We start from the raw sequence: 24,555 nt of genomic DNA on the forward strand, positions 1-24,555 counted from the left end.
TATACAGTGCCACCTATTGGTGACATGGTGTCAAACAGTCTTACATTTTAAATCAGTCCTTTACAGCTCCTTGTAAAAAAAAAAAATGAATATTTTGTAAAAGTTAATTTACAATCATAATTAAAAAGTGAAACTTTCATATATTCTCAATTCATTGCACAAAAGTATTTTAAACCTTTTTAATTATGGCATACAGCTCATGAAAATCTAAAAATCCTATCTCAAACTTTTACGAGACCACACAATTTAAGCATACTTTCAAAAATGCATTGCAAATCCAATTTCTTCTCAGAATTAAGGGTTCAGGGTTCAGTGTTTCAGCCCATGACTTTGGGAGCTTGCATTTCAAGGTTCAAATCATTTTGCTTTTAGATGAACACTAGCATTTCACCCGTTACTGAAATAGACAACTGTAGAATGTACTGTTTAAATGCACATATGGCATGCAAGGAGTAGCTGATAAAGAGCTTGCATGTATAGGTTAAACATTTGACAACTCAAACCGTCAATTTTTAGAACGTAGACATTCCAGGTGCTGTGACATTTTACTCTGTACCTGTCCAACACAGGCTACCACAGTTGGTCAATCATTAAAAAATTCAGACGAAGCCAAACAGTGTCATTACATCGTTTAATACAACTTGGCCTTAACACACTAACACCTTTTAAAAGATTACACAAACAGACAAGTGATCAAGTTCAAAATGACAGGAAAATGAACAAGTTCTCAGAGTGGCATTCTAGTACTCTTCTCCTTCATCTTCCTCATCACCAACACTGTCAGTACCCACCTCTTCATAATCCTTCTCCAGGGCAGCCATGTCCTCTCTGGCCTCAGAGAACTCTCCCTCCTCCATGCCCTCACCAACATACCAGTGCACAAAGGCCCTCTTGGCATACATCAGGTCAAACTTGTGGTCAAGACGAGCCCAGGCCTCAGCTATGGCCGTCGTGTTGCTCAGCATGCATACAGCCCTCTGGACCTTGGCCAGGTCTCCACCAGGAACCACTGTGGGAGGCTGGTAATTGATGCCCACCTTGAAGCCTGTGGGGCACCAGTCCACAAACTGGATGCTGCGCCTGGTCTTGATTGCTGCGATGGCAGAGTTGACATCTTTGGGCACCACATCTCCACGGTACAGCAGACAGCAGGCCATGTATTTACCATGACGAGGATCACACTTCACCAACTGACTGGACGGGTCAAAGCAGGCATTGGTGATGTCTGCAACAGACAGCTGCTCGTGATAGGCCTTCTCGGCAGAAATGACTGGTGCATAGGTGGCCAGGGGGAAGTGGATACGAGGGTACGGCACCAAGTTGGTCTGGAACTCCGTCAGGTCAACATTCAGGGCACCGTCAAAGCGGAGAGAGGCAGTGATTGAAGAGACAATCTGGCCAATTAGCCGGTTGAGGTTGGTGTAGCTTGGTCTATCGATGTCCAGGTTCTTCCGGCAGATGTCATAAATGGCCTCATTGTCCACCAAGAAGGCACAGTCACAGTGCTCCAGAGTGGTGTGGGTGGTTAGGATAGAGTTGTAGGGCTCCACTACAGCTGTAGACACCTGGGGAGCTGGGTAGATGGCAAACTCAAGTTTAGACTTCTTCCCATAATCGACAGAGAGCCTCTCCATCAACAAGGAAGTGAAGCCTGACCCAGTGCCTCCACCAAAGCTGTGGAAGATGAGAAACCCCTGGAGGCCAGTGCACTGGTCAGCCTGAAAGGAGAAACAACGAAAAATCATCTTTAGTCTGTCAAAACTGAAGCAAACTACACAAACAAAGCAGTTGGCCAAGAACAGCCAAGTTAGAGTTCTCACCAGCTTGCGAGTTCTGTCCAGGACCAGGTCAATGATTTCCTTGCCAATAGTGTAGTGGCCGCGGGCATAGTTGTTGGCAGCATCTTCCTTTCCTGTGATCAACTGCTCAGGGTGGAACAGCTGGCGGTATGTTCCTTTACGCACCTCATCTGTAAATGGAAAGTTTAGGGTTAGTTGACTACTTTGTTCAAAGTTTTGAAGAAAATGGCTTCTTACAGTACATTTTGTTAATGAAATGAAAGTCTTACTATAATGAATTATACAATTGACAGTAGCTGCCTACAAGTGGTAAATGGTTCATTTATCGTGGTGCTGCTGTGACACCTACTGACCAATGACAGTGGGTTCCAGGTCGACAAAGACGGCCCTGGGGACGTGCTGTCCTCCTCCAGTCTCGCTGAAGAAGGTGTTGAAGGCGTCGTCTCCTCCACCAAAAGTCTTATCACTGGGCATCCGTCCGTCAGGCTGTATGCCATGCTCCAGACAGTACAGCTCCCAGCAGGCATTGCCCATCTGGACTCCGGCTTGGCCCACATGCATAGAGATACACTCACGCTGTAGAGGAAGAAGTGAAAACCAAAAAAAATAAATGAGAATTCTCAATTGATTGTGGAGAAAAAAATAACTGGAAATTGTAAATACAATGTCAACAAATACAATAATTAAAATAAAAGTAATGTCAGCCACTCCCTAGGCACATTGGGCCTGATGACTTCACTCTACCATTGTATGATGTGGAGTGAAGCTATGTAGAAGTACATCAAACAAATGGTAGAGTTTTAATAATGCAATAGGAGATTTGAGACTTTATTTTTGCCAATAGACAAACTACCCAACATAACAATGCTTTAGGGGCATGAAAGCCTAGGCCAGTTGTACAACTACAGAAGGGTAAACACAAAGTTGTAGCTAAATCATGGGTGGGTTAGGTGTGTGAATGACAGTCGGGCTTGGACAATAAATGCCAGGCATATTGACGTCAAGGGTATAATGCTACATCCCATTACAGGAGTTACTGTTCCCTTTAGTGTAGCAAAGCCCACAGTGAGCCTACAGATCTAATCTCCTTCAACTGATTAACAAACTTCTACATTGTGACATTTGTTTGTCATCTAGTTCAGGTCTCTACTGCAGCAAAAAAAAAGAACCAAATCTAGCCGCAGCTGTGACCTCACCCATAGCTAACTCAGCAGGGGGGGGGGGGGGGGGGGGGGGGGGGGTGCAGATGGAGCTAAATCTTAATATGCCCGAACCTCGCGTCAAATCAAATGACCATATACTCATTGTATTACCTCGGCCTGCATTGCCCTTTCTCTCGTGTTTTTACCCTTGTGCATTTTGTTTTAACATATACTGGGAAAGGGAAAGAGAATCTACAAAATCAGGCCCTGGGGAAACAAGTCAGTCGCAGTCAATTTGAGACCAAATGAAAGCGTTTCGGTTTCTCTTAATTTATCCCAAAACAACACATTCCGAAAAAGAAAGATAGAATTGTTTATACTCACCATTTTGTCTGTTCGATGCTGAAACCCACCACGTTGACTTGATTCAGCAGCTGTATCACTTCCTTCCTCCAGTCACTGGTCACTACACGTGATTAATACTTGGTTGCGGCCGTGTAATAGCCGATCTACAAGTTGTCAACGCATCGTATCGCGAAGCGAATGACCTTGTAGATCGGCTATTAATCGCAGCATCATCAGAGCATCTGTAACGGGCACGCAACTAATCAAACGCGTTGATTTCATAGATACGCACTGATTGGTTCTGCCTTCTCTTCCGGTCTGTGCGTCTAGAGCGGAAACGGAAACGGTGTGATTCTAGATCGGATATGGTCGGAAACTCTGTGTGTGTGTGTGTGTGTGTGTGTGTGTGTGTGTGTGTGTGTGTGTGTGTGTGTGTGTGTGTGTGTGTGTGTGTGTGTGTGTGTGTGTGTGTGTGTGTGTGCGTGTGTGTGTGTGTGTGTGTGCGTGTGTGTGTGCGTGCGTGTTCGATTGAATTGAAAAACAAGCTGTTCAACTGTTGACCGTGGACGACAACATAAAGCATTACACTTGTTTACAATAGGGTCCACCATGTTCAATTCATCATAACATTTAGAGACGTACAAATATACACTACTATATATCCAAAAACAGGAAATAATCATAGAGGAGGTAATGTGTAAAAGGGGGGAAAAAAACAAATAGGCCTAAGTGAGGGGAAAAAGGGGTGGGTGGGGGATTTATGGGGGCCAGTTTCGAATTGCAGCCGTCCGTAGGTGCCCTTTGAGAGCGATTTTGAAGGAGTCAAGGGATTCACATGTCTTAATGACTGTTGGTAGGGCGTTCCGTGCACATTTTGGTGGCATAGAGCGAAAATAATTTAGCCCCTTGTTTGTGCCGAATCTGGGTTGCACATGGTTTGTTGAACTTCCTCTGGTGTTATGGGTGTGGACTTCGTTGGCAGGTTCATCGTTCATCGTTGGCATACAGGTTCATCGATGGCATCCAGGGAGTGTGTGCAAATTGTGGCATTGACCGGGTTGACGGTGCCGGAGATTAGCTGTACACGGACGGATGAACAAACGGACGGACAGACACACGGACAGAGTGCAAAACATACTCTCTCCCCATGCATTCGGCCAGGTGGAGACAAAAAGGGCAAACAAGTCAGTATAGGCATGATCTCACAATACTGAGACTTTCAGAACATTCCATTCATGTGTGGTGGTTACAATGTTAAAATAGGAGTTTCGCATAGATACAATAAAAAAACCAAAAGGCTTTTTCATTTTAAAATGCACATTGTGACCTTCAAGTTGGGTTTTTCCATTTTAAAAATAAAACATGCTTTTTTTTCTACTGGGAAATGGTGACTAAGGGTGATTTGTATGCATGCCAGACCAGTAGCCTACCATTTGCGCACACGCACGCACGCACGCACGCACGCACGCACGCACGCACACACACACACACACACACATACACACACACACTGAAACTGAGCAGTACCTTGCTAACTGCTTGGCTCTCCTTTTGGAAAGGCCGGCCATGCCCCTCACAACCAACTTATGCACATGCCCTAGCTGAAATGTTAGAGAACACAGAATCATCATTACACAGGTTAAACATCCTCGGCTTCACAGTAGAATGCTTATGAAGCATGATGGAGGACCTGAAAATGGAAGAGATGTCTTTCGATATCAAATCCACTATTCTGTCATGCCTACTTATGTAGAGGCCCCTGTAAACATGGCAACCATTTAAGATGTGGGACATGGTTTCATCTAAGTAAAAACAACAATGCACTCATCAATGGCAACATTTTTTAACACAGAGTGAGAGACAGAATGGTCCGCAGCAGGAAGATATGCAGTCTTTCCTTGTAATCTCAACTCAGTCCAATGTTGTCTCTGTCTTTGTTGTTGTGCCCATAGGAGGCGACCTCGGGCATTAGTCAGTGGAAGTTTCAAAATTGGGGACCCCCAGATAAGACCACCCTCACCTTTACTGTGGAATATAATGTCACATGTTGTGTGTGTGTTTAGGCCAGTCCATTGTCTCACTAACTGTACAGTTTTGTCAGTCAAATCACGTAGTGACTTTCGTGGAACATGTACATTGGAGAATAGGTGTTGTACTTTGGCTAATGCCAAATACTCTGACTGCCTCCAGCTTCATGATGAGTGGCAGGGGCGATGCATGGATTGAGTCAAGTCTGCTGGAGTACTCAGAAATGATCACACACACACACACTCACACACACACACACGCACGCACGCACGCACGCACGCACGCACGCACGCACGCACGCACGCACGCACACACAGCTGGAGATGACTGAGTTCTGGATAAGGTTCTGGACCGACTCCTTGGAGAGGAAGGGTCTCTTTCCTGATGAAATTGGCAGCTCACCTGAAAATTTCTGTTTCTGTTTATCAAACACATTATACCACATACTATAAGAATAATAGAAAAAATAAGTCAGATCATTAAAGTAAACATTAACGTTGGTCTAAAGATTTCAAACAATGCACTGCATCTGTGTGCATAAAGGGGCCAAGGGCTATTTTGCTAATGAAATACGTCACCTTTGGAAAGCTATTGATTTAAAAAAAACATAAATCCGCAAATACTCTGCCTACTCACATTAAATATGATAACCTGGTGCTTGGAGATCAAGCGGATATCTGCCATGCCTTTAACAAACACTTCGAAGATGCAGGGAATTTATTTGAAAAAACGCATACAGGACCCCTTGTAAACGTTCTAGATATCACTTACCAATTGGACCATCGTCAATCTTTTTCTTTTAAGCCCTTCACCCCTCGCTCTGTATTAGACGAATTATTAAATATGAACGCAAAGAGCTCACCAGGGGAGGATAACTTGGATCCATTTTTCATTAAATTAACTGCCCCAATCATTGCAGAACCTCTTGCCCATATCTTTAACCTCTCAATCAGTGAAGGTGTTTTCCCCAGTTTATGGAAAATGGCCCACGTAACCCCTCTTTTTAAAGGTGGGGATAGATCATTGGGAAGTTAAGCTAACTTCCCAATGATCTGTAGGAAAAGGGTTGTTGATGCTGTTTTCATGTCAGTTCTGGACTACGGTGATGTTATTTATAGAAATGCTGCCCTTACCACTCTTCTACCCCTAGATACAGTTTATCACTCAGCACTAAGGTTTATTACAGGTGAAAACTATAGCACTCACCATTGCACCCTTTACGATAAAGTAGGTTGGTCTTCCCTCTCTGAGAGGAGAACCATGCACTGGCACCAGTTTATTTTTAAAGCCATTGATGGGAAGCTACCTCCATACATCACATTGCTGTTACAATGGAAAAGAAATACTCGCCAGACCCGTTCAAGTGAATGGCTTTCTCTAGAGGTCCCATCCGTCCAATCTGAATTAGGTAAATCAGCTTTTTGCTTCGATGCCCCCACCACATGGAACACTTTACAACAAACATTGAAATGAACACCCCAATATCCTATGGTCAATTTAATAACCTGCTTTTGAACCTCCCTACCTCAATATGTAACTGTTTTTAACTTGTGTTTTGTCTCAATGTCTGTATAATGATGTCTCTCCTTACATGAAGTTTTGATTTGTGTTTTATGTCTTAAACTGTTTCATAAAATGTATGTAATCTCGGCAGCATGAGCTGTGACAAAAGATCTAATTTTCAAAAAGTGTAAAACATTTGGAATCTATTTTTTGTTTTTTCCTTAAAACACAATTCCTGTATGGGGTCTCTGTCACAAAACATTTTCAGATGGACATCCGTCCGGCCAAATACGTGACGAGAACAGCTGCTGTAAACAGTACTTCATTGGCATAACTGAATTGCCACAATAGTCTTGGAAAAACATGTGATTTGTGATATCGCCAGCAGTGACACATCATTTTGTGTCCCTATTTTGCGATGCAATGTAACACTTGACAGTAGGCGTTTTTGATATGAACGTGTATAAATTGTTGTTTTCACCGTCTCGTTGTGACACGATCAGACAGACATCATGGCTGTCTGCAGCATGCAAGGCTCTGAGCTTGAATTGACTGACAATATGACAGATGGTAAGAGATTTTACTACGACTAGAAAAATACTACAAAATAATGCTAATATTATATAATGGTAAATGTAACTACCTTTTAATAGGTTCAAATATTTTGCACCTGACCTTGCTTTTCTAACTCTCTCTCTCTCTCTCTCTCTCTGTCTGTGTGTGTGTGTGTGTGTGTGTGTGTGTGTGTGTGTGTGTGTGTGTGCGTGCGTGCGTGCGTGCGTGCGTGCGTGCGTGCGTGTGTCCTCTCCAGTTCTTCATCCAGCCCAGTTCAAATGGTGCAATCGTTACGTCTGTGCTGTTGGAAGTCTGTCTGCCATCGTCGGCTTGATCGTTGGCCTAAGCTGTGAGAGTTTCATAACAATGTGTTTTATTGCAATGTTTTATATATCTACATAATGATGATCCAACATGTGTTTTTTTCCCAGTACAATAGCATATATAATAACCTGTAATATATTATTATTAGTATTAAACTGTAGTGTGGTACATTTAGCACTGTGTAGAGCAGCTTGCTTATGTGTGTGTGTGTGTGTGTGTGTGTGTGTGTGTGTGTGTGTCAGTGTGTGTGGGTGTGTGTGTGTGTGTGTGTGTGTGTGTGTGTGTGTGTGTGTGTGTGTGTGTGTGTGTGTGTGTTAAACGTTGCACCATCTCGCACATCACATTCCCTCCCTGCTTCCTTCCCTTGGTGTGAATATCTATGCCAGAAACACCCCTGTTTACAAGGCCAGGTGAATTAAGGACAGAACAAGCTTGCTATATTTCACCTTTTAACCCTTGATTGGTATATAGCAGGCCTAATACTTTGTGACTGTAAATGTAATGGAGTCCAATACCAATACTATGTATACATTATGTTATATATCACTGATCTCTCCAGGTTCTGGTACAGCTGCTCCTGGATCTGGTCCATCCTTCAACACCTCTGACATTATAGTTGGAGGTGAGGATGCCAAGGAAGGAAGATGGCCCTTCATGGTCAGTGTTCAGGAGTATAATCACCATAGGTGCGGTGGTTCCCTGATCAACAGTGAATGGGTCCTCTCTGCTGCTCACTGCTGGCAGAACAGAAGGTAAATGAGACAGACTTCATTACAGTACGTAATTTATAGCTTAATCTTCGGCAGCAGGGCCTGATAGGACAAACAACTTCTAAGAGCAGCGGTTCCCCACATTTTTCAACAATTTCTATTTTCAGTTCAGACGCAAATTATCTAAAAGCCCACAACGTGTCACAATGTGACACGTTGTGAGCTTGTAAATAAGCTATTTCACAGTTTTTTTACGTTTTCGAAACACACAAAAAAAACTAAAAACATTGACACAGAAAGACAAGCAATATAAATGTTCACTGGGATGTTTCTTTTTTCCAGCCCAAAACATGTGAATGTTGTCTTGGGGAAGCGAAACCTGACTGGTCCAAATGTAGTGTCCAGAGCTGTTGCTGAAATTGTGCTTCATCCGGCATATGCCCCTGCGACTAATGCCTACGCCTACGACATGGCTCTGCTCCGGCTGGCTTCTCCTGTCCCGTTCACTGACAAGATCAGACCTGTGTGTTTGGCAGCCAATGGCAGCGTGTTCAGCCACGGCACTCCCAGCTGGGTCCTTGGCTGGGGGGCCATCCACGAGGGAGGTGAGCATGACATCACATGTCACTTGAAATGGTGAAAATGGCACCCTGGTGGCCAAGTCATTGAATTTGGCAAAGTACGGTAGAATTCCATTGAATAATGTTTTGACAGCCGAGTTTTAATACAACATGCCAGCATGATTGAAAGTGATCAATACTATACCTAACTGTTTAAGGCAGTCACTACAGTGAGAGGCTGCAGACTGATACGTTGTTCTACTGTCTTGTCTCTATCTACAGTCCCTCTGCCGCGCCCTATGGTTCTGCAGCAAGTCCAGGTTCCAGTTGTCGACAACAAAGTCTGCAACCATAGCTATCCAGGACTAATCACAGACGACATGATCTGTGCTGGTTTGCTGGAAGGAGGCAAGGACTCATGTCAGGTATAATGCCATTCAGATGCCATTTAAATTTTAGCCATACCTGAGTATAACTGAAGAGTAAAACAATGTTAATTTATGTCTTATCAGGGCGATTCTGGAGGTCCAATGGTCAGCAAATACGGCTCCGACTGGGTCCAGTCTGGAGTTGTTAGCTGGGGTTGGGGCTGTGCTCATCCCAGTCTGCCCGGCGTCTACGCCAGAGTGGACCACTGCGAGGAGTGGATCGAGTCCATTGTCAAAACTGGCCTGTGCTTCATCCGCTTCGAGTCCACAGTGCCAGACACTGAGAGCAGCTCTAACCGCCCCAGCCTGCCAGCTGCTGTTGGCTCAGTACCAGAAGGTGGGTTTGGAGTAGCCTAATAAATACACAGTCCATAGACCAGTGGTTCTCAAACCTTTTCATTTCAAGCACCCCCAGAGAACATACAAATGGAAGAGTACATTTCACACTCTCACAGTTAAAGACCTGAATGATATGGCTGATAAGGGCCAATGCGATTTCAGTCTTTAATGTACTCTGTTTGTAGTAATCGGACTTCCACCAATATAGTGTGGTTTGTCTGTTTATGGTTTCATGATCAGGTACACGGTCTGTGAAGGCTGTCATTTGTGTGTTACAGTGTTGTCTCCCGCTTGTCTCGTCCTCAGACCAGGTTGACCTTGATCTGGAGTTCAGTGTGGAGGAGTGAATGGTGGGAGGCGAGCGGAAGGTGCATGGGAGGCAAGGTAACGTTTTGCAATCTCGTTCAATATGTACACTTTCAGAGTAAGATTAACACTGATGATTTTATTGTGTACATTCCATAACGCACGCACGCACGCACGCACGCACGCACGCACGCACGCACGCACGCACGCACGCGTGCACACACGCGTGCACACACACACACACACACACACACACACACACACACACATGCACACACACACACACACACACACACACACACACACACACACAGTAGTGCAGGCATGAGGAACGGCAGAGACACATAATTCTGTGATGCTCCTGACAATGTTCATTCATGTTCAAAGAACGTCAAAGATTCATGACTGTAGATGCAAATTCAAACAGTTCACTCCATGTAACCCTTAAATCGCAGGTTACACCATTTACTTGTACAAATAAATATTATTTATGGATTAATGGTCTAGATTAAATTAGATGAATAAATACATGCTCTTTGTCTTGTTTTTCTGTTTCCAGATCATGGACTAAGGAGGAGAAGAGTCCTTGACTACTGCAACTCCAACATGTTCAGCACATTACATGTGCATTCGCTCCAAAGACTACAACACAGCATGACCTTCACTGGCTTCCGCTCAAGAAACCTACAAGGGCCCTCAATAACTTCCCCCCTAACTATCCGCCCTTCTCCACCAGCATGAAGCAGTGAGGCAAGAAGTACAATTTTAGAATAAAGGCTCATACATAGTCTGGATTTTCGGTGGTTAGGTGACCACCGAACTACAACATGACGTCACGAGCCGCGGTGAAGAGCAAACCACCGCCACCGCTCCAGCCCTTCTCTCTGTTTTTACTCACCACCGCTCAACGTTATTTCAGCTCCGGTGGTCAGCTCACCACCGGAGCGGTGGTCACCTCACCACCGAAAATCCAGACTATAAATAGGCCTTAAGTCATGTACATGAACCACCATGTAGACATACTCTGTTACAAGTAAAAGTCCTGATTTCAAAACAGACTTAAAGTACCAAAAGTAAAAGTATGTAGTGATGCTCTTAGGGCATAATTCAACAGGGTTCTTTTAAGGGGATTGGGCGGGCTTTGGGGGGAAGATCGAGGTGTGTGTTGTTGTGTTGTCAGCGTGAGTGTGAAATAAATGGACACGCCATACTTTCAATTCCTCCTGCAATTCATTATTTTCATCATTTATTCAACATGCCATTAATTCATTAATGGTTTTTATGGCCTAACTATTAACTAATAGTAAGTAAAAGTATGACAAATAGCTCAGAATAAGTTGATTATTAACTAGTTAACTACTAGTTAAAAATAAAGTTGACATTTTTAATAAAGCAATAAAAGCTTACAATGTGACAGGCTGTGAGCTTACAGATCTGCTATTTTGGAAATGTCTTTATGTGTTTTAAAACTGTTCACCTATAATGACACCAGGTTGAAAGTGGTTAATAAATCCAATAGGCATTCAAAATTATGGAATAGTTTATGGAAAGGTTTCAGGGCTGACATTTGATGAGAGACACCGCATGCAAAACCACAGCATTCATACTTTGTGGCAGAATGTTGTTTATTCTGACAATAACCAATTTTGAAAAATGTGAAAAATGTGATGCAATGCATCACAGATATCAAGTAAATGGTCAAATCCGCAGCGTTCATTTATCCATGTGTAAGTCTTTAAACCTTACCCTTTGGTTACATTTTCCTCATACAAATAAACATTTCGACACAGGATCAGAGAGAGGAAAGGAATGTTTCAAATACATTACATTCCTCAGGATATGAGGAAAAGAATTTGACCTGTTGGCTTGAGAGACGCAAGTTTGGTACGTCTCTGCAAGAGCAAACAGCCAACATGTCTGGCTTTCTTTTTCTTTTCATTTTTTTCCTTTGCTGCTACACGCCGTGTAATAAATCACTCATCCTAATCCTGTTAATTGTGGTTTTATAAAAAAAAACAAAGTCGTCCTAAATCTGCTTGTCTGATGATTTCAAAGAAGCTGCAAATAGGAAAGGAACATTTAAGAAATACAGCAAGCCTTGAATTGCTTTCATAAGATGGGTTTTTCATTCCCTAATCATTTTTGCATTTTATTGATCAAAAAAATGTAAAAGGGTTATTATCTGTGCATTTAGAGGCAGATGCAATATTATTTTTGTTTTGTTTTGAGGATAGGCTTTCTAAGGTTAGGTGAGAGACAATAGCAGCATATACTGCACATACATACAGCACATACTGTACAATATGTATTCTGTGTAGTCTCAGCTACCCCACATGGGTATACTATAGGGTTCAACTGAATGTATATATTTTAATATTATAATGGAAACATGTAGCCAATTGTGACTTTGTGGAAAAAACAACAGTAGACAAATTGAGGAGTGACTAAAAACAAGAACAGTTTAAACTGGTAAAAGTTATGTGATATTTGTCCTAGCAGGCCAGTATTGAGGGTATGCGCGTGACATCTTTCTGGCCTTGACAGCCCATACATCCAGTCAGAAAAGTCCTATTTGATTTCATTAAACAACGTTAAACAATGTTAAACTCACTTTGCCACTCGATTTGCCATTCACTTTATGCATGTGCATACCCTCTGTACTGTCCCTCACTGAGTGAGAGAGAGAGAGAGAGAGAGAGAGAGAGAGAGAGAGAGAGAGAGAGAGCGAGAGAGAGAAAACACTCAAAGTTGGCTGCATTTACGAAATATTATTTCACTTTTAACTTTGAGACTATAAACCTAACAGTGTTATTAGATAGGCCACCCTGACCCCAAAGGGAACTCTCCTTCAGACAATGATTAATTTGTATATTAATACATAAAGCCTGATATTACAACGCTTGAATCTGTTTTTGCAAAACATAAATAAACTAGAACTGCACTCTGTCGAGTGCCTACTTGCTTGTTGCACACAAGTAGGCAATAAATGGCCTACGCAAGCAGAGAGCGCAAGTACTGTCGACCGCTACAAACTGTCAAATCTCAGCTTCTCTTTGAAAGAACGATTGAAATATTGAATTATTAGGTTTAGCCATTTGCTACGTACCTACTTTTTGCACGTAAAAAAGTAGTATTATGAAGTATATCGTAATAAAGATGTCGATTAAAGGACTACTACTTTTGATGCGTATGCACCGTCCCAGCATATGACGTCAGGGTATAACTGGTATAGCTAGCTCTCAATGATGACTAGCTCTCAATGATGACGTAATAAAGATGTGGATTAAAGGACCCAATGCCTTCGATGGTGACGTATATCTCGATCAATGTCGGGTGGCTTACAGGAAATGCCTTTATGTATATGTATATGTAATTTGTAAGTTGATTAGTGGTATACTGTGGTTACTTTTGATGCGTATGCACCGTCCCAGCATATGACGTCAGCGTATAACTGGCGTCATATGCTAGCTCTCAGCCTCTCAATGATGACTAGTTCTCAATGATGACGTAATAAAGATGTGGATTAAAGGTCCCAATGCCAATGAGTGTAATTGGTTTTCGATGGTGACGTAATGACGATATGTTTTAGTGTCGGGAGGATTAGAGGTAATGCTCCTATGTATACATGTATGTAGTCTGACACCACTGCCGTATCAGGCACAAGTAGTCATTACGTCATTTGCTGGGACGGTGCATACACATCGTCCTGGGCGAAACTAGTACTTGCACGCTAATAAAATGTGCAATCTATTACCAGTAAAATGTATTGCCTGCATAGGTCCACTCCACACACCATAGACCCCGTCCACTTCAGTCTGAGGCAATCAGGCTAAGTAAAATGGGCAGTCATAAAGTACCAATATTATGGCAGATCCCATTTGGACAGTTAGGAAAACACCCTGGCTCTATGTCCAGTTTACCCTGTGCTAGCTAGAGTATTCAGCCAGGGACAGTCTTACAAATGATCATTTAAAGTGGGGTTTTCATCTGTTTGTGCAGTTATACAAGTGACAACGTGCGTGCGTGCGTGCGTGCGTGCGTGCGTGCGTGCGTGCGTGCGTGTGTGTGTGTGTGTGTGTGTGTGTGTGTGTGTGTGTGTGTGTGTGTGTGTGTGAAAGAGAGAGAGAGAGAGAAAGAGAGAGAGAACAAGTCACTGTGTGTACAGCCTGTTATTTGTCTGGCAGCCGGCTGCAATGTCACATGCTCACTTTGCTCAGTTGGTGGGGTGGCCGAGCATCCTGTGGAGCCACGGGGGGTTGGTGGTGGAGAGGCAGAAGAGCTAATGAGATGATTCACTGCCCTCTGATGGAGCCGGTAACTTGATGCTATTACAGCTAATTGCTATGGGAAGTGTTCCGTGGATTGGTCAGATAAATCAGACTTCAGTGAAAGCCTGCATGGTTGAACACAATACACAATACAGTACATACACAATAACACAACCTTAGGTTTGCGTTGGATGCCAGTGTCACCATTGCACCAACAACAGGATAGGTGTCAGCTTAACCAGCTGGATTCAAACCCACATGGGAAACCAAGCATTGTACCACGGTACCACCACTCAACCAAAGACAAATCTTCCCTTAAATAAATGGGGCAGAATTATGCAGAATTAAAGCTTGATTATACTTTGTTGCATGTCACAAACCGATGCATCACAGTGCATTGTGTGAGAGCTCTGGTAGATCAGCTATTTTGGTAGGGGAAGACAAGCCCCCACTTGATTTCGAACCCGAGATTGTAGTGTTTTTTATTCAAAAAGAAACCTGTAAGATATCTTAACATTGTGAACCATAAGACCTATCACTTATCCAGGGGAACTCTGGTTAGGGAACCAAGCAGCTAGGGAACTCTTCAAGAGTGTCTACTCTTCTGCATCGCAACTCTAGTTGACAACTATGCACCGTCATCCATGTCTACTGACCTGACCACCATTGAGCATCCTGCTGCTGACCTTTCACTCTGGCTAGACGGGGCTCTGCTGGGCTTTTTCAGGACACTGTTATGATGTAGGACTGCTTGGCCTCAGATCAACCACGCACGTGACGCACATACACACTTATACACACACACATGCAGCGGCTGTTCAAGTTTCCACAGCAATCTCTGGTATATCACTTAGCACCTCTGGGAAAGTGCAAGAATGAATTAATATGAAGGCGAGAGAGAGAGAGGGAGGGGGGGAGAGAGAGAGAGAGAGTCAGTCAAGGATTGATGTGCAAACTATACCCAGGGAAAGCACCATAATAACAGGTTAAACCAGGTTAAGCCTCACTGCCACCTTCAGCTCTCAAAGCTTTGTTGTGTTTAATCCTTTTGACAGATACTGTATGTACGGTAGGCTACATATTCCCATGCATATGCATTCAATCAAACAAACAAACAAACAAACAAACAAACGAACGAACAAACAAACAAACAATAAATCAATCACCCAACTAATTAAAGCTTTCCAGGTTCAGACTTAATTGTTTTTATAAGGCTATGTTGCACTGGAGGCAGGCAGAATACATTTTATTACGGCAATCTGATAAACCAAATGTTTTTTCTGAATTTGGTGCTTTTCTGAAAAACATTCTTCCTCTGTTCAAATAGAAGGCATTTGTAGAATCTGCATGCCTCAGGTCTTAATGGGTCAAATAAATGATGATGAGAGAATAACAGTTTGGCCAAGAAAGTCTTGCTGTTTCTGTAGGCCTAGTTGTACAGTCTGCACAGTCACTGAAAATAAGCAATGCAGGTTACAGTGGTGTTGAATGCCACCCATAAGCCACTCGACAGCTGTTCATTCTGAGTCACCAGATGGTTAGTTAGTGTGACACATGTAATTAAAAGTGCTGATAAGGTATGTATAATTGGGTACCGTAACATAAGCTGTAAGTGATATTTTGGAGAAAAAATAAAAATAAGTTATATTCAGCTATATTCTGATAGTAATCATTTCTATAGACGTGCACATTTCTATACATTTTGTATGTAGGTAACAACAAATTATATCCAATCAGGAGAGAGAACCCATTCATCAGTTTAAATCTGATAGTGTTTCAATTGATTGATTGATTTAAGTATTTATTAACAGATTGGAGAATTACAGTACATTTCAAGCACAACTCAATACAAAACTCTTAACTGTGGACGACACCATAAAGCATTACACTTGTTTACAATAGGGTCCACCATGTTCAATTCATCATAACATTAAGAGACGTACAAATATACACTTCTATATAGCCAAAAACAGGAAATCATCATAGTGGATGTAAAAAGGGAAAAAACATATACAGTGAGGGGGGAAAGGGGTGGGTGGGGGATTCAGATTTTACGGGGGCCAGTTTCGAATTTCAGCCATCCATAGGTGCCCTTTGAGAGCGGTTTTGAAGGAGTCAAGGGATTTGCATGTCTTAATGACTGTTGGTAGGGCGTTCCACATTTTGGTACAGCATCTTGCAATGGGTCTGGTCCACAAGATTCGATACACCACCAAGATACCCATGTACCTGTCTAGATACTTCCTTAATGTTAACAAAGTCCACACCCACAACACCAGAGGGAGTGCAACGAACCAACAACCTAATTACTGGAGGCGAGAGAAAAAAGTAATAAGTAAAGTAATAACTAATAAGTAACTAGTTACCTTTCTCAGGGAGTAATAAGTAGTGTAACTTTATTCCTTTTTTTAAAAGTAATAAGTAATAAGTAGTATATTACTGTTAAAGTAATATTTTGACAACACTGTAGGTCAGGTAGGTAGTGGTAGGTAGGTAGAAATAGTTGCCAATGGCAGTTATTTTCAGTCAACGACCAGGTAGTCTGAAAGAGGGCGCTGTTTTCCCTTTGTTTTGCAGATGGGTTCCCGGATTGACGACCAGGAAACAGCGTCCACGTTTCCATGGAGACTGAACAGCATGCACTCGCGAGAATTCGAAAAAGTTGGTGGTTCCCTCTCAGTTGTTTAAAGTGAGCTAACTATGGCGATGCTAGTTTAAAATTAGCCATGGTTTATGACAGTCATATGTTTCAGCGCCTTTTTGTCTGTCATACGCACAGACTGTTAGAAGCGTTTTAGGGCTAATTTCACCCCGCTGCCGCGAATGTTTTCAGAAACAAAATACTTCCGTATCCGTTCTATTCCCTTTCGCGCGTCAGCAAGAAAAACAAACAAACCAGGATGGATTTGTGGTTCCCGGTGGTTCCCATAGAGTATGGTGGTTCCTCAATGCGATCCTCATCCAACTCATCCAAGGACATAACTTTATTTCTGAGTATAACAACCGGGGCTTCAAGATAGCAAGTGAGTGAGTCTGCATGACTACACGCTGCTGCAGCCCAGCCCGGCGGTGGTTGTTTTATATTGACTTATCAGTTGTCATTGTCACTCAGCTTTTGATCACAGCTAGGACGTTTATCGGTCATATTAATATTATATAATATATTACTTGTTGTATCAAGGATATGTAATGTCACTGCACAACAATAGCATGATGTCACTGCTCACAGCGGTGGAGGAAGCCATCAGTTTGACCAAAAAGGAACAAGCCACGTTAAAAGACGATATTCAGCTCTACAGGGAAATTCTGCAGTCCTTGTAAGTCTCCTTTTAGTTATTGCTCATAGTTACGGAGTGAAAAGTTCAGCTCGCCTGTGTTTTATTTTGGGCATCGTGGGCGAGGCAGTCGACACGACCAAGTAGGCTGCACGCTCCATTCTGTGCATCGGCGCTGTGGCTTAGTTGGTTAAAGCGCCTGTCTAGTAAACAGGAGATCCTGAGTTCGAATCTCAGCAGTGCCTTTTCTCGCGCGATTATTGCGCTTGTACTTAATTGGTGAAGAATTAGAATTGATTGGTGCGTACACCAGTCAATATTAATTATAATGCATAAGTCGCTTCACAGTTAAGTTTGTTTGTACTCAGATTGTTATTAGCAATAGCATAAATTACGATTACGACAGGGGAACCGTGAATCAGTCAATATGAATTAAATGCAATTCAATTAAAAGTGGCTTCATGATCACAGACAAGTTTGTGGAACCGTGTGTCGGTGTGTGTGAGTTTGTGTCCTTGTATGCATATGCTTTGTGTGGACATAAATACATGGTGTGTGTGTGTGTGTGTGTGTGTGTGTGTGTGTGTAGTGATTTATTGGGTTTAGCATCCTATCTGTGCTTTTTTCCTTATTTTTCTTCTTACTGTTAATAAACGTAATACATTAATGCATTGGTCCCCAGAAAACCACAAACCAAGATTGTTTCCAAGGACTTGGAATTGGCAGATAATTCCAATAAAGGTAATAATAAAATGTACATTGTTCAGTTATTACAAAACACATTGTAGCCAATGAGGTGGAGTCAGAAATCAGTAATAACAACCATGTGTGCTTTCATTTTCAGCCCCAGAACTTCTACCAGAGGAACAAGAGGAAATAGAATTATTGGAACAAGCACTGGAGAAAGCCATGCGCATCCGCAGTGGTATAGGACCATTTAAAGAACCTCAAAACAGTGACGGACAGTCTGGAACTAACAAACAAGCAGGTTGCACAGTGGCCAAGAACAAGGGAGGTACAAAGGCCCCTGGAAACTCTAGAAACAACCACAGAAGTAGTTCTGCTTCCAGGTCAACCAGCCTGGTCAGAAAAGAACCCACAAAGTCTGGAGCATCATTATCCTCCGTGGCTGGTGGAATAGGTACGACCGATCGCTATCCCGGACAAAGCAGAAGCAGAGTGAATAATAATAGCAAGTCTATCCAGAAATATCCTGTATCAGACCTTCCTCGCCCGTCAGCTGGGAAAGAAAAGCAGAGTTCCCCAAACAGTGGGTCTGTTCAAGGCCACCTGCTGAGTGATGGGGGCCTGGACAAAGCTGCAGGCGGCTCTGTGCTCTCTCATACGCAGCAAACACCTGCCTCAAGCTCAGGCAGCACTGGAACTCCACAGAATGAGTATGCTTTTAGATCCATAAAGATTTTAAACACCTGTCAATGTCAAGCCCCATTATAAAGTTTGACTCTGTTTTCTGTGCTACTTACTTTAACAAATCTGTTTGTCTTTATTTCATGGCAGGATATCCTCCGAAGAGATAAGGAAATGGAAATCACTAAGAAGCAAGAAAGACAGGTGCCAAACATGTATTTTTATGAATGTCTATTTCACATGACGCCTTTTCTCAGGTCAGTTATGTGATTTGATTGCGTTACATTTTATCTCTGTCTCCAGGTTGTGGGACAAAGTAATGGCTGTACAAAGCAATCCTGTGCCTGAGAGAAGTCACTTCATGGAGAGAATGAGGGCTACGGTATCCTTCCTTCCTTTATTCTTGACCCAAAAACAACTTAAAAAGTGATCAGTGAAGCATTGAATATGTTTTTTCATGTTGTATCATTACATTTAGAAATATAGTTTTGTTAGCCAAGATTGCATCCACCCACCACCCTTACTCCTTCCAACACATTTATATAATCTATTTAGTTTTAATTAGTACAGAACAATATAATGTCTGAATCACACTCAGGCTGAATCCTAATTCATTCTTCAGTGACAAAGTGTTGTGCGAGTGCGATAATAATAGCAGAAGACTCATTAAAATGCATGTCAATGCTTTTGTCGGTTGAAAACATTCTATTTCTGAAGTATAAAGTAAGCTTAAGACTTATATGAATGACGTGCGTTTCTCCTTGGTGCACCCCCCCCTCATCCCCCCCCCCCCCCCCCCGACTGCTCTAGTTCTCCAAGGATTGCCATCCACATAGCAGCCCGGATCAGACCAGGGCTCTGGTGGCCAAACTGACACACCGGGCGGAGGCCCTGCTCCACAGCTACCAGAGCCAGCAGGTCCTGGCCAAACAGACATCCGCAGCTGAGACAGTGCCAGGTAACAAGCCTGCAGAATGTCTCACAGGAGCACAAACAGACAGGGATGGGAAGAAGTGTGTGGGTCGAGACAACAATAATCTGGAATGGAACACTGCAGGGCGGGTATTGAGCGTTTATTTATGCTTCATTTAGGCACCGGCGTACACTGGTGTCGCACACCGAAAATAGCTGATGTGCAAGCTCACAATGTGTCACATTTGCGACATGTAGTTAGCTTTTAAATCCATGATTTTAAGCTTTTGATCTGCTTTAAATCAGACTTTTAGACTGATGTTTAAAGGCTGTGATTAATTCCACAGCTTAGTGCTGCCAAATCCTCCAAACTGATTTACAAATTAACTCATTAATTCGTTTTTCATAATTGGATTGGGATTTTGTCCTTTGTTCATATATCTATATAAATTAATTTCACAAAAACCTGATGAATGTAATAAACCCAAAGCATTTAGAATATTTTCTTAAATAATATTGACAATATGTTTCCAATTATCTTTTGATTGCCTGAATCGTAATTCTTTAATGTGTTTTTCTTGTTTGTACAGGCAGTGGGGAAAACAAAGAAACTAATGTGACACCTGAAAGCCTGGAGATAATGGCCGCAGAGCTCCGAAAATCGGCATCCCAGGTGAAACGAGGTAGGGGTTTTGGCTCATTATAACATAATAATTACACTCTACCTCATGAGACAAAGACTCCCCTTGAACAGTTATGGCTTTGCAGAGAAGTAAATGGCAAATTAGTTTCAATAAGAACGCACAATAAAGAGGTCTGTTATAGGTTGCTCTTTTGGAAGGAGGTAGGCACACCATTCTTTTGGTAAAGAATTACTTTATTGAATTAATAAACAACGTTTCGATCTTGACAGACAGATCTTCGTCAGGTCAGTATGAAGTACGAAGATCTGTCAAGATCGAAACGTTGTTTACACCCACTGTCGAGGTGCGTGTAAATAGGTATGCTCTGAAATAGGTTGCTCTTTTGCCACAACTTTCCACGGAGAGAGAGTTATGTAACAAAGGAGACATACCGTAGGTGGTGAAATTGTGACCCTGTGGTTCAATGTAGCCCCCCAGCTGTGTTTGAATTAGCATATGTGGGGTATCGGGTTATTACTAATGCAGCAGCGCACGCACCGTGCATGGTGTAATTTTCATTGCCTCCCAACATATGTGACCAGATTTGACTAAGAGACTGCCATCGCGCAAATTACAGCTTTTCACCAGAGGAGAAAAACTTTTTATTTTTTTTCAAAATGAGTTAATAGCACAGGCAGACTCTTCACATACTGTACTAGAGCATGTCTGAAATAAGTGTCAGAGCTGAAATCGACATGTAAATATGAAATAAATGCCCAAACATGTAGCTAGGTGTAATGTTAGAGACCACAGAAGTGAACCTTTCAAGCCTGTTTTCTCAACTTTCTGTTTTCTGCAAGACATTACTCTATAAGGCATATCTCCAAAACTGGTGGGTCAAACTGAACAACCAATATGTCAATTTGAAGCTATGATTCCCTGCTTTCATATGACATGAAAAAACAAAAATTCAAAAAAATCCAATGGCAGTCCCTCAGTCAAATTTAGTCACATTTACCATTCTCACCACACAAATGTTGACCTGCTACCCCCAGAGGTTAAATATATTTTCCGGTTTCAACGCTCTCTGTGCCAGTTCCAATGTGTGCCCTGAAGCCAACCTGAGTCCTCATTTTGTATTATAGGCGATTGTTACTAACTAATATTCCAGAAACATTCAAAAATAGCCAGTATACAAGCTCACTGCGGTGGCTATTTCTTGCTATTTCTGTAACATTTTGAAAGTAAAAAATAGCCATTAACTTTGAGTTATTTTATTTAGCAATATTTTATTTTTCTGAGAAAATGTCTTTGTTATTGTCGCATTTGAAATGTAAGATTGTAATAGTGTAATTTCTGGCAAGTTGGGCAAATTTGCTCTTTGCGGAGTAAATCAGAGGGGGAGCGTGTTAACGAGCTAATTGAGCCTCTCCGTCTTGTCGTATGGAAAATGAAAATAGAGCTGCCGTGTAACCTCGGTGCCAGACGAGTACTTTCCTTGGCTTCTGCAGACCCCACCTCCCCCTCGCTCCCTGTAACAGAGGGGTTTTAAAGCTGTCCGCCCTGATGAGGCAGAGGCGAAGTTCCCGGCTATTTAAAGCTGAGGCAGCACAGCAAGAAGGAAAAAAAAAGAAAAGGAAAAAACATTTTAGGGTACAGTTGCTCGCGCTCACACTCTAAAGATAGCCCTATTTTCCGTCAGGGTGGGAATCATGGGATCGATGGAGGCCAGAGGGAGGCTGTCTCTGCACGATCGGGGTAAAGGGTGAGTGGGGAGAAAGGTTAGACGCGCCCCTGCCTCCCACCGTCACCTACAGCACAGAATCGGAGCTGAGGGAGCTAGAGAGGCTGAGGATGAGGGTGACACTGCTACAACAGGACATGTACCTGCAGCAGGTAAGGATCACCATGTTCTTCTACTGTATGAACCTGACCGGTTTCACACCTGGCTAGGATAAGCAAAAAGCTTTGAGGGGGTTCTATAGGGCCTATAGAACCCCCTCAAAGACCCCTGGTGGTCCCTGGACCACACTTTGAGAGCAGCTGGACTAGAACACAGATCTCTCATTCAGGAAATGACATAGGCCTATAAACCAACAGGAGATGCAGGTCGCTCAAATCTGGCAAATTAAATCTTTACTTTCGGGCATCCGGGTGGAAACTTCCTGCCCACCACCATGGAGATTATATTAGGAGTTTGATTCCTCTAGGGCGGGATTTTTAGTCGACTGCGAATCGCTTAGTCGATTAGTCAATGTTTTTTCTTTTCTTTTGCATGATTTCACTTAAGGATTGGCCTCATTTGAGCGGACTAGACCGGTGCCCGTTGGCCATAACCTGACTCCGCCAGATGGGGCAGCAGAGAGTACACTGGGTTCCCCCCTCCTGCTCCCATCTGGGAACTATCAGGCAGACTTGATGCCCGGCCACAAAACGGCCTGGCCAATCAGCGGCAGCTAGAGGCGGGCACAGTGCATACACAGTGCTGCCTTGATCCCGCCTCTAGCTGCCGCTGATTGGCCAGGCCGTTTTGTGGCCACGCAACTGAGAGGGATAGCATGTTCCTCCACATGTGTTACAGCCTCCCGGTGAAACTACTCACTGACAAGAAGTGACTAATGATGTGTGTATCGGAGGAGTGGTTGTGCTCAGGCAAAGTGAATTGGCAAAGTGAGTTTAATGCCGTTTAACGTTGTTTAATGCAATCGGATAGGACTTTTCTATTTGGCTGTATGGGCTATCATGGCCAGAAAAGTAGTTTTTTGCCTGTGTTCCCGCATAACTTCCGGGTATGATGATGATGTCACGCTCATACCCTCTATTCATCGTACGTCAAAGTATACATGTAGGGCGTGGTTAACACTCTCATTCCTCCATTTGCCAGGCTCTGTCACGCAGCCTGCTCCCTCAGCTCTCCTCAGTACTAAGTGGCCCTGGATGTCCCCAGCCCAGTGTGATTAGAGACATTTATTCCATTTTGGCAGACAATGGAGAGAAGTTCCCTGCCCTGGTACTGGACAGCGATCAAGACTGACTCCAGAAAATGTATCACCTATAGGTACTAGAACCTAAGAACTGTAATGGGCTCTATGAACACAGAATAACTTCCTACTTCCGGGCCCCTTCCCTACTTCCTTCACAGGTGTTACCGATGATACTAATTAAGGCTCTGTTCCATTGAATGTACAGTGGTTGTCAAACTTTTCAATTTCAAGGACCCCCATACAGGGCCATTTGGAACCCACTCAAAGACACTTTGAGGGGGGGCATACGTTAGTCCAACGTCCCTATAGTCCGACATACGTACGTGGCCGGTTAAGACTAAGACTCACCCGTGTCTTCTGTGTGCGGTTAGTGTTAGGGTTAGGTTAGGCCAGGTTAGGGGTAGTAGGGTTAGTAATATTGGATTATTGGGACATGTTTCCAGTGAGCCAACATGCACAATATCAGTACCCTGACTCTGTTTGACCGGAATGGAACAGAGCCTGAATAAGTAAGTATCATCTGTAACACCTGTGAAGGAAGTATGGAAGGGGCCCGGAAGTAGGACAAGTTATTCTGTGTGCATAGAGCTTGTTGGTAGGAATCTATCTTTTAGTGCATGTATTGTTACATGGTATTTATTCAGGTCACAGACTCAAATTTTGTGTTCAAAATTCAGTTTGTGCTTAATTTTTCTTTCACACTCTTTGAGCAGAACATGCCTAATTTAAAAAACATAAATCATATTTAATACACATTCTATTTTCATCAGCATAGAATGCATTCTACAGTCATTGCATGTCTGTAGTTTGCTTTTTTCCTTTGAATAAATCAACGACTCTAATCAACAACTATGAATGCTAATGTTTGGTATGCAAATGTTTTATGTCTATTTAGATTAGTTTTTATTGTGATATCTGCAATCATTGTAGTATCATGGTGTGTTTACATTATTACCTTCAATGACTAACATTGTGTAGTAATCACAATGCCAGCAGGGGGCACTGATTTAACCAGAATATATTGAGAAGAATGAATAAGTCTACATGCAGAATGAATGCTCACAATGCACTACTACAGCAACAGAT

At 42.7% G+C, this 24,555-nt stretch overlaps 3 protein-coding genes across 6 annotated transcripts; 2 read left to right on the plus strand and 1 right to left on the minus strand.

The window, feature by feature from the left end:
• Nucleotides 1-617: 617 nt before the first annotated feature.
• Nucleotides 618-3,476, minus strand: LOC306937474 (tubulin alpha chain-like). Of its 2 annotated transcripts, XM_079521260.1 has the most exons (4): nucleotides 3,326-3,475; nucleotides 2,153-2,375; nucleotides 1,821-1,969; nucleotides 618-1,718 (listed from the first exon to the last, which is right to left on the minus strand). In XM_079521260.1, exons 1-4 carry the CDS (start codon nucleotides 3,326-3,328, stop codon nucleotides 741-743), a joined length of 1,353 nt encoding a protein of 450 aa, XP_079377386.1. In that variant the 5' UTR covers nucleotides 3,329-3,475; the 3' UTR covers nucleotides 618-740. The 2 variants fall into 2 exon arrangements, with proteins under 2 accessions (XP_079377386.1, XP_079377385.1); XM_079521259.1 differs by having other exon boundaries at nucleotides 618-1,969; nucleotides 3,326-3,476.
• Nucleotides 3,477-8,875: 5,399 nt separating this feature from the next.
• LOC306937027 (testisin-like) lies at nucleotides 8,876-10,080 on the plus strand (the record flags this gene model as incomplete). The annotated part of the gene is made up of 4 exons (XM_079520701.1): nucleotides 8,876-9,011; nucleotides 9,249-9,391; nucleotides 9,479-9,731; nucleotides 10,040-10,080. 4 exons carry the CDS (start codon nucleotides 8,876-8,878, stop codon nucleotides 10,078-10,080), a joined length of 573 nt encoding a protein of 190 aa, XP_079376827.1.
• Nucleotides 10,081-17,044: 6,964 nt separating this feature from the next.
• On the plus strand, nucleotides 17,045-24,307 carry tedc2 (tubulin epsilon and delta complex 2). Of its 3 annotated transcripts, none has more exons than XM_079520443.1 (9): nucleotides 17,045-17,624; nucleotides 18,265-18,323; nucleotides 18,427-18,979; nucleotides 19,101-19,154; nucleotides 19,254-19,332; nucleotides 19,761-19,908; nucleotides 20,453-20,545; nucleotides 22,188-22,381; nucleotides 23,370-24,307. In XM_079520443.1, exons 1-9 carry the CDS (start codon nucleotides 17,497-17,499, stop codon nucleotides 23,517-23,519), a joined length of 1,458 nt encoding a protein of 485 aa, XP_079376569.1. In that variant the 5' UTR covers nucleotides 17,045-17,496; the 3' UTR covers nucleotides 23,520-24,307. The 3 variants fall into 3 exon arrangements, with proteins under 3 accessions (XP_079376569.1, XP_079376570.1, XP_079376571.1); XM_079520444.1 differs by having other exon boundaries at nucleotides 17,045-17,330; XM_079520445.1 differs by lacking the exon at nucleotides 17,045-17,624 and adding an exon at nucleotides 17,853-17,882.
• Nucleotides 24,308-24,555: the final 248 nt, after the last annotated feature.

Source organism: Electrona antarctica (genome assembly GCF_951216825.1).
Source record: "Electrona antarctica genome assembly, chromosome: 14".
Taxonomy (NCBI): domain Eukaryota; kingdom Metazoa; phylum Chordata; class Actinopteri; order Myctophiformes; family Myctophidae; genus Electrona; species Electrona antarctica.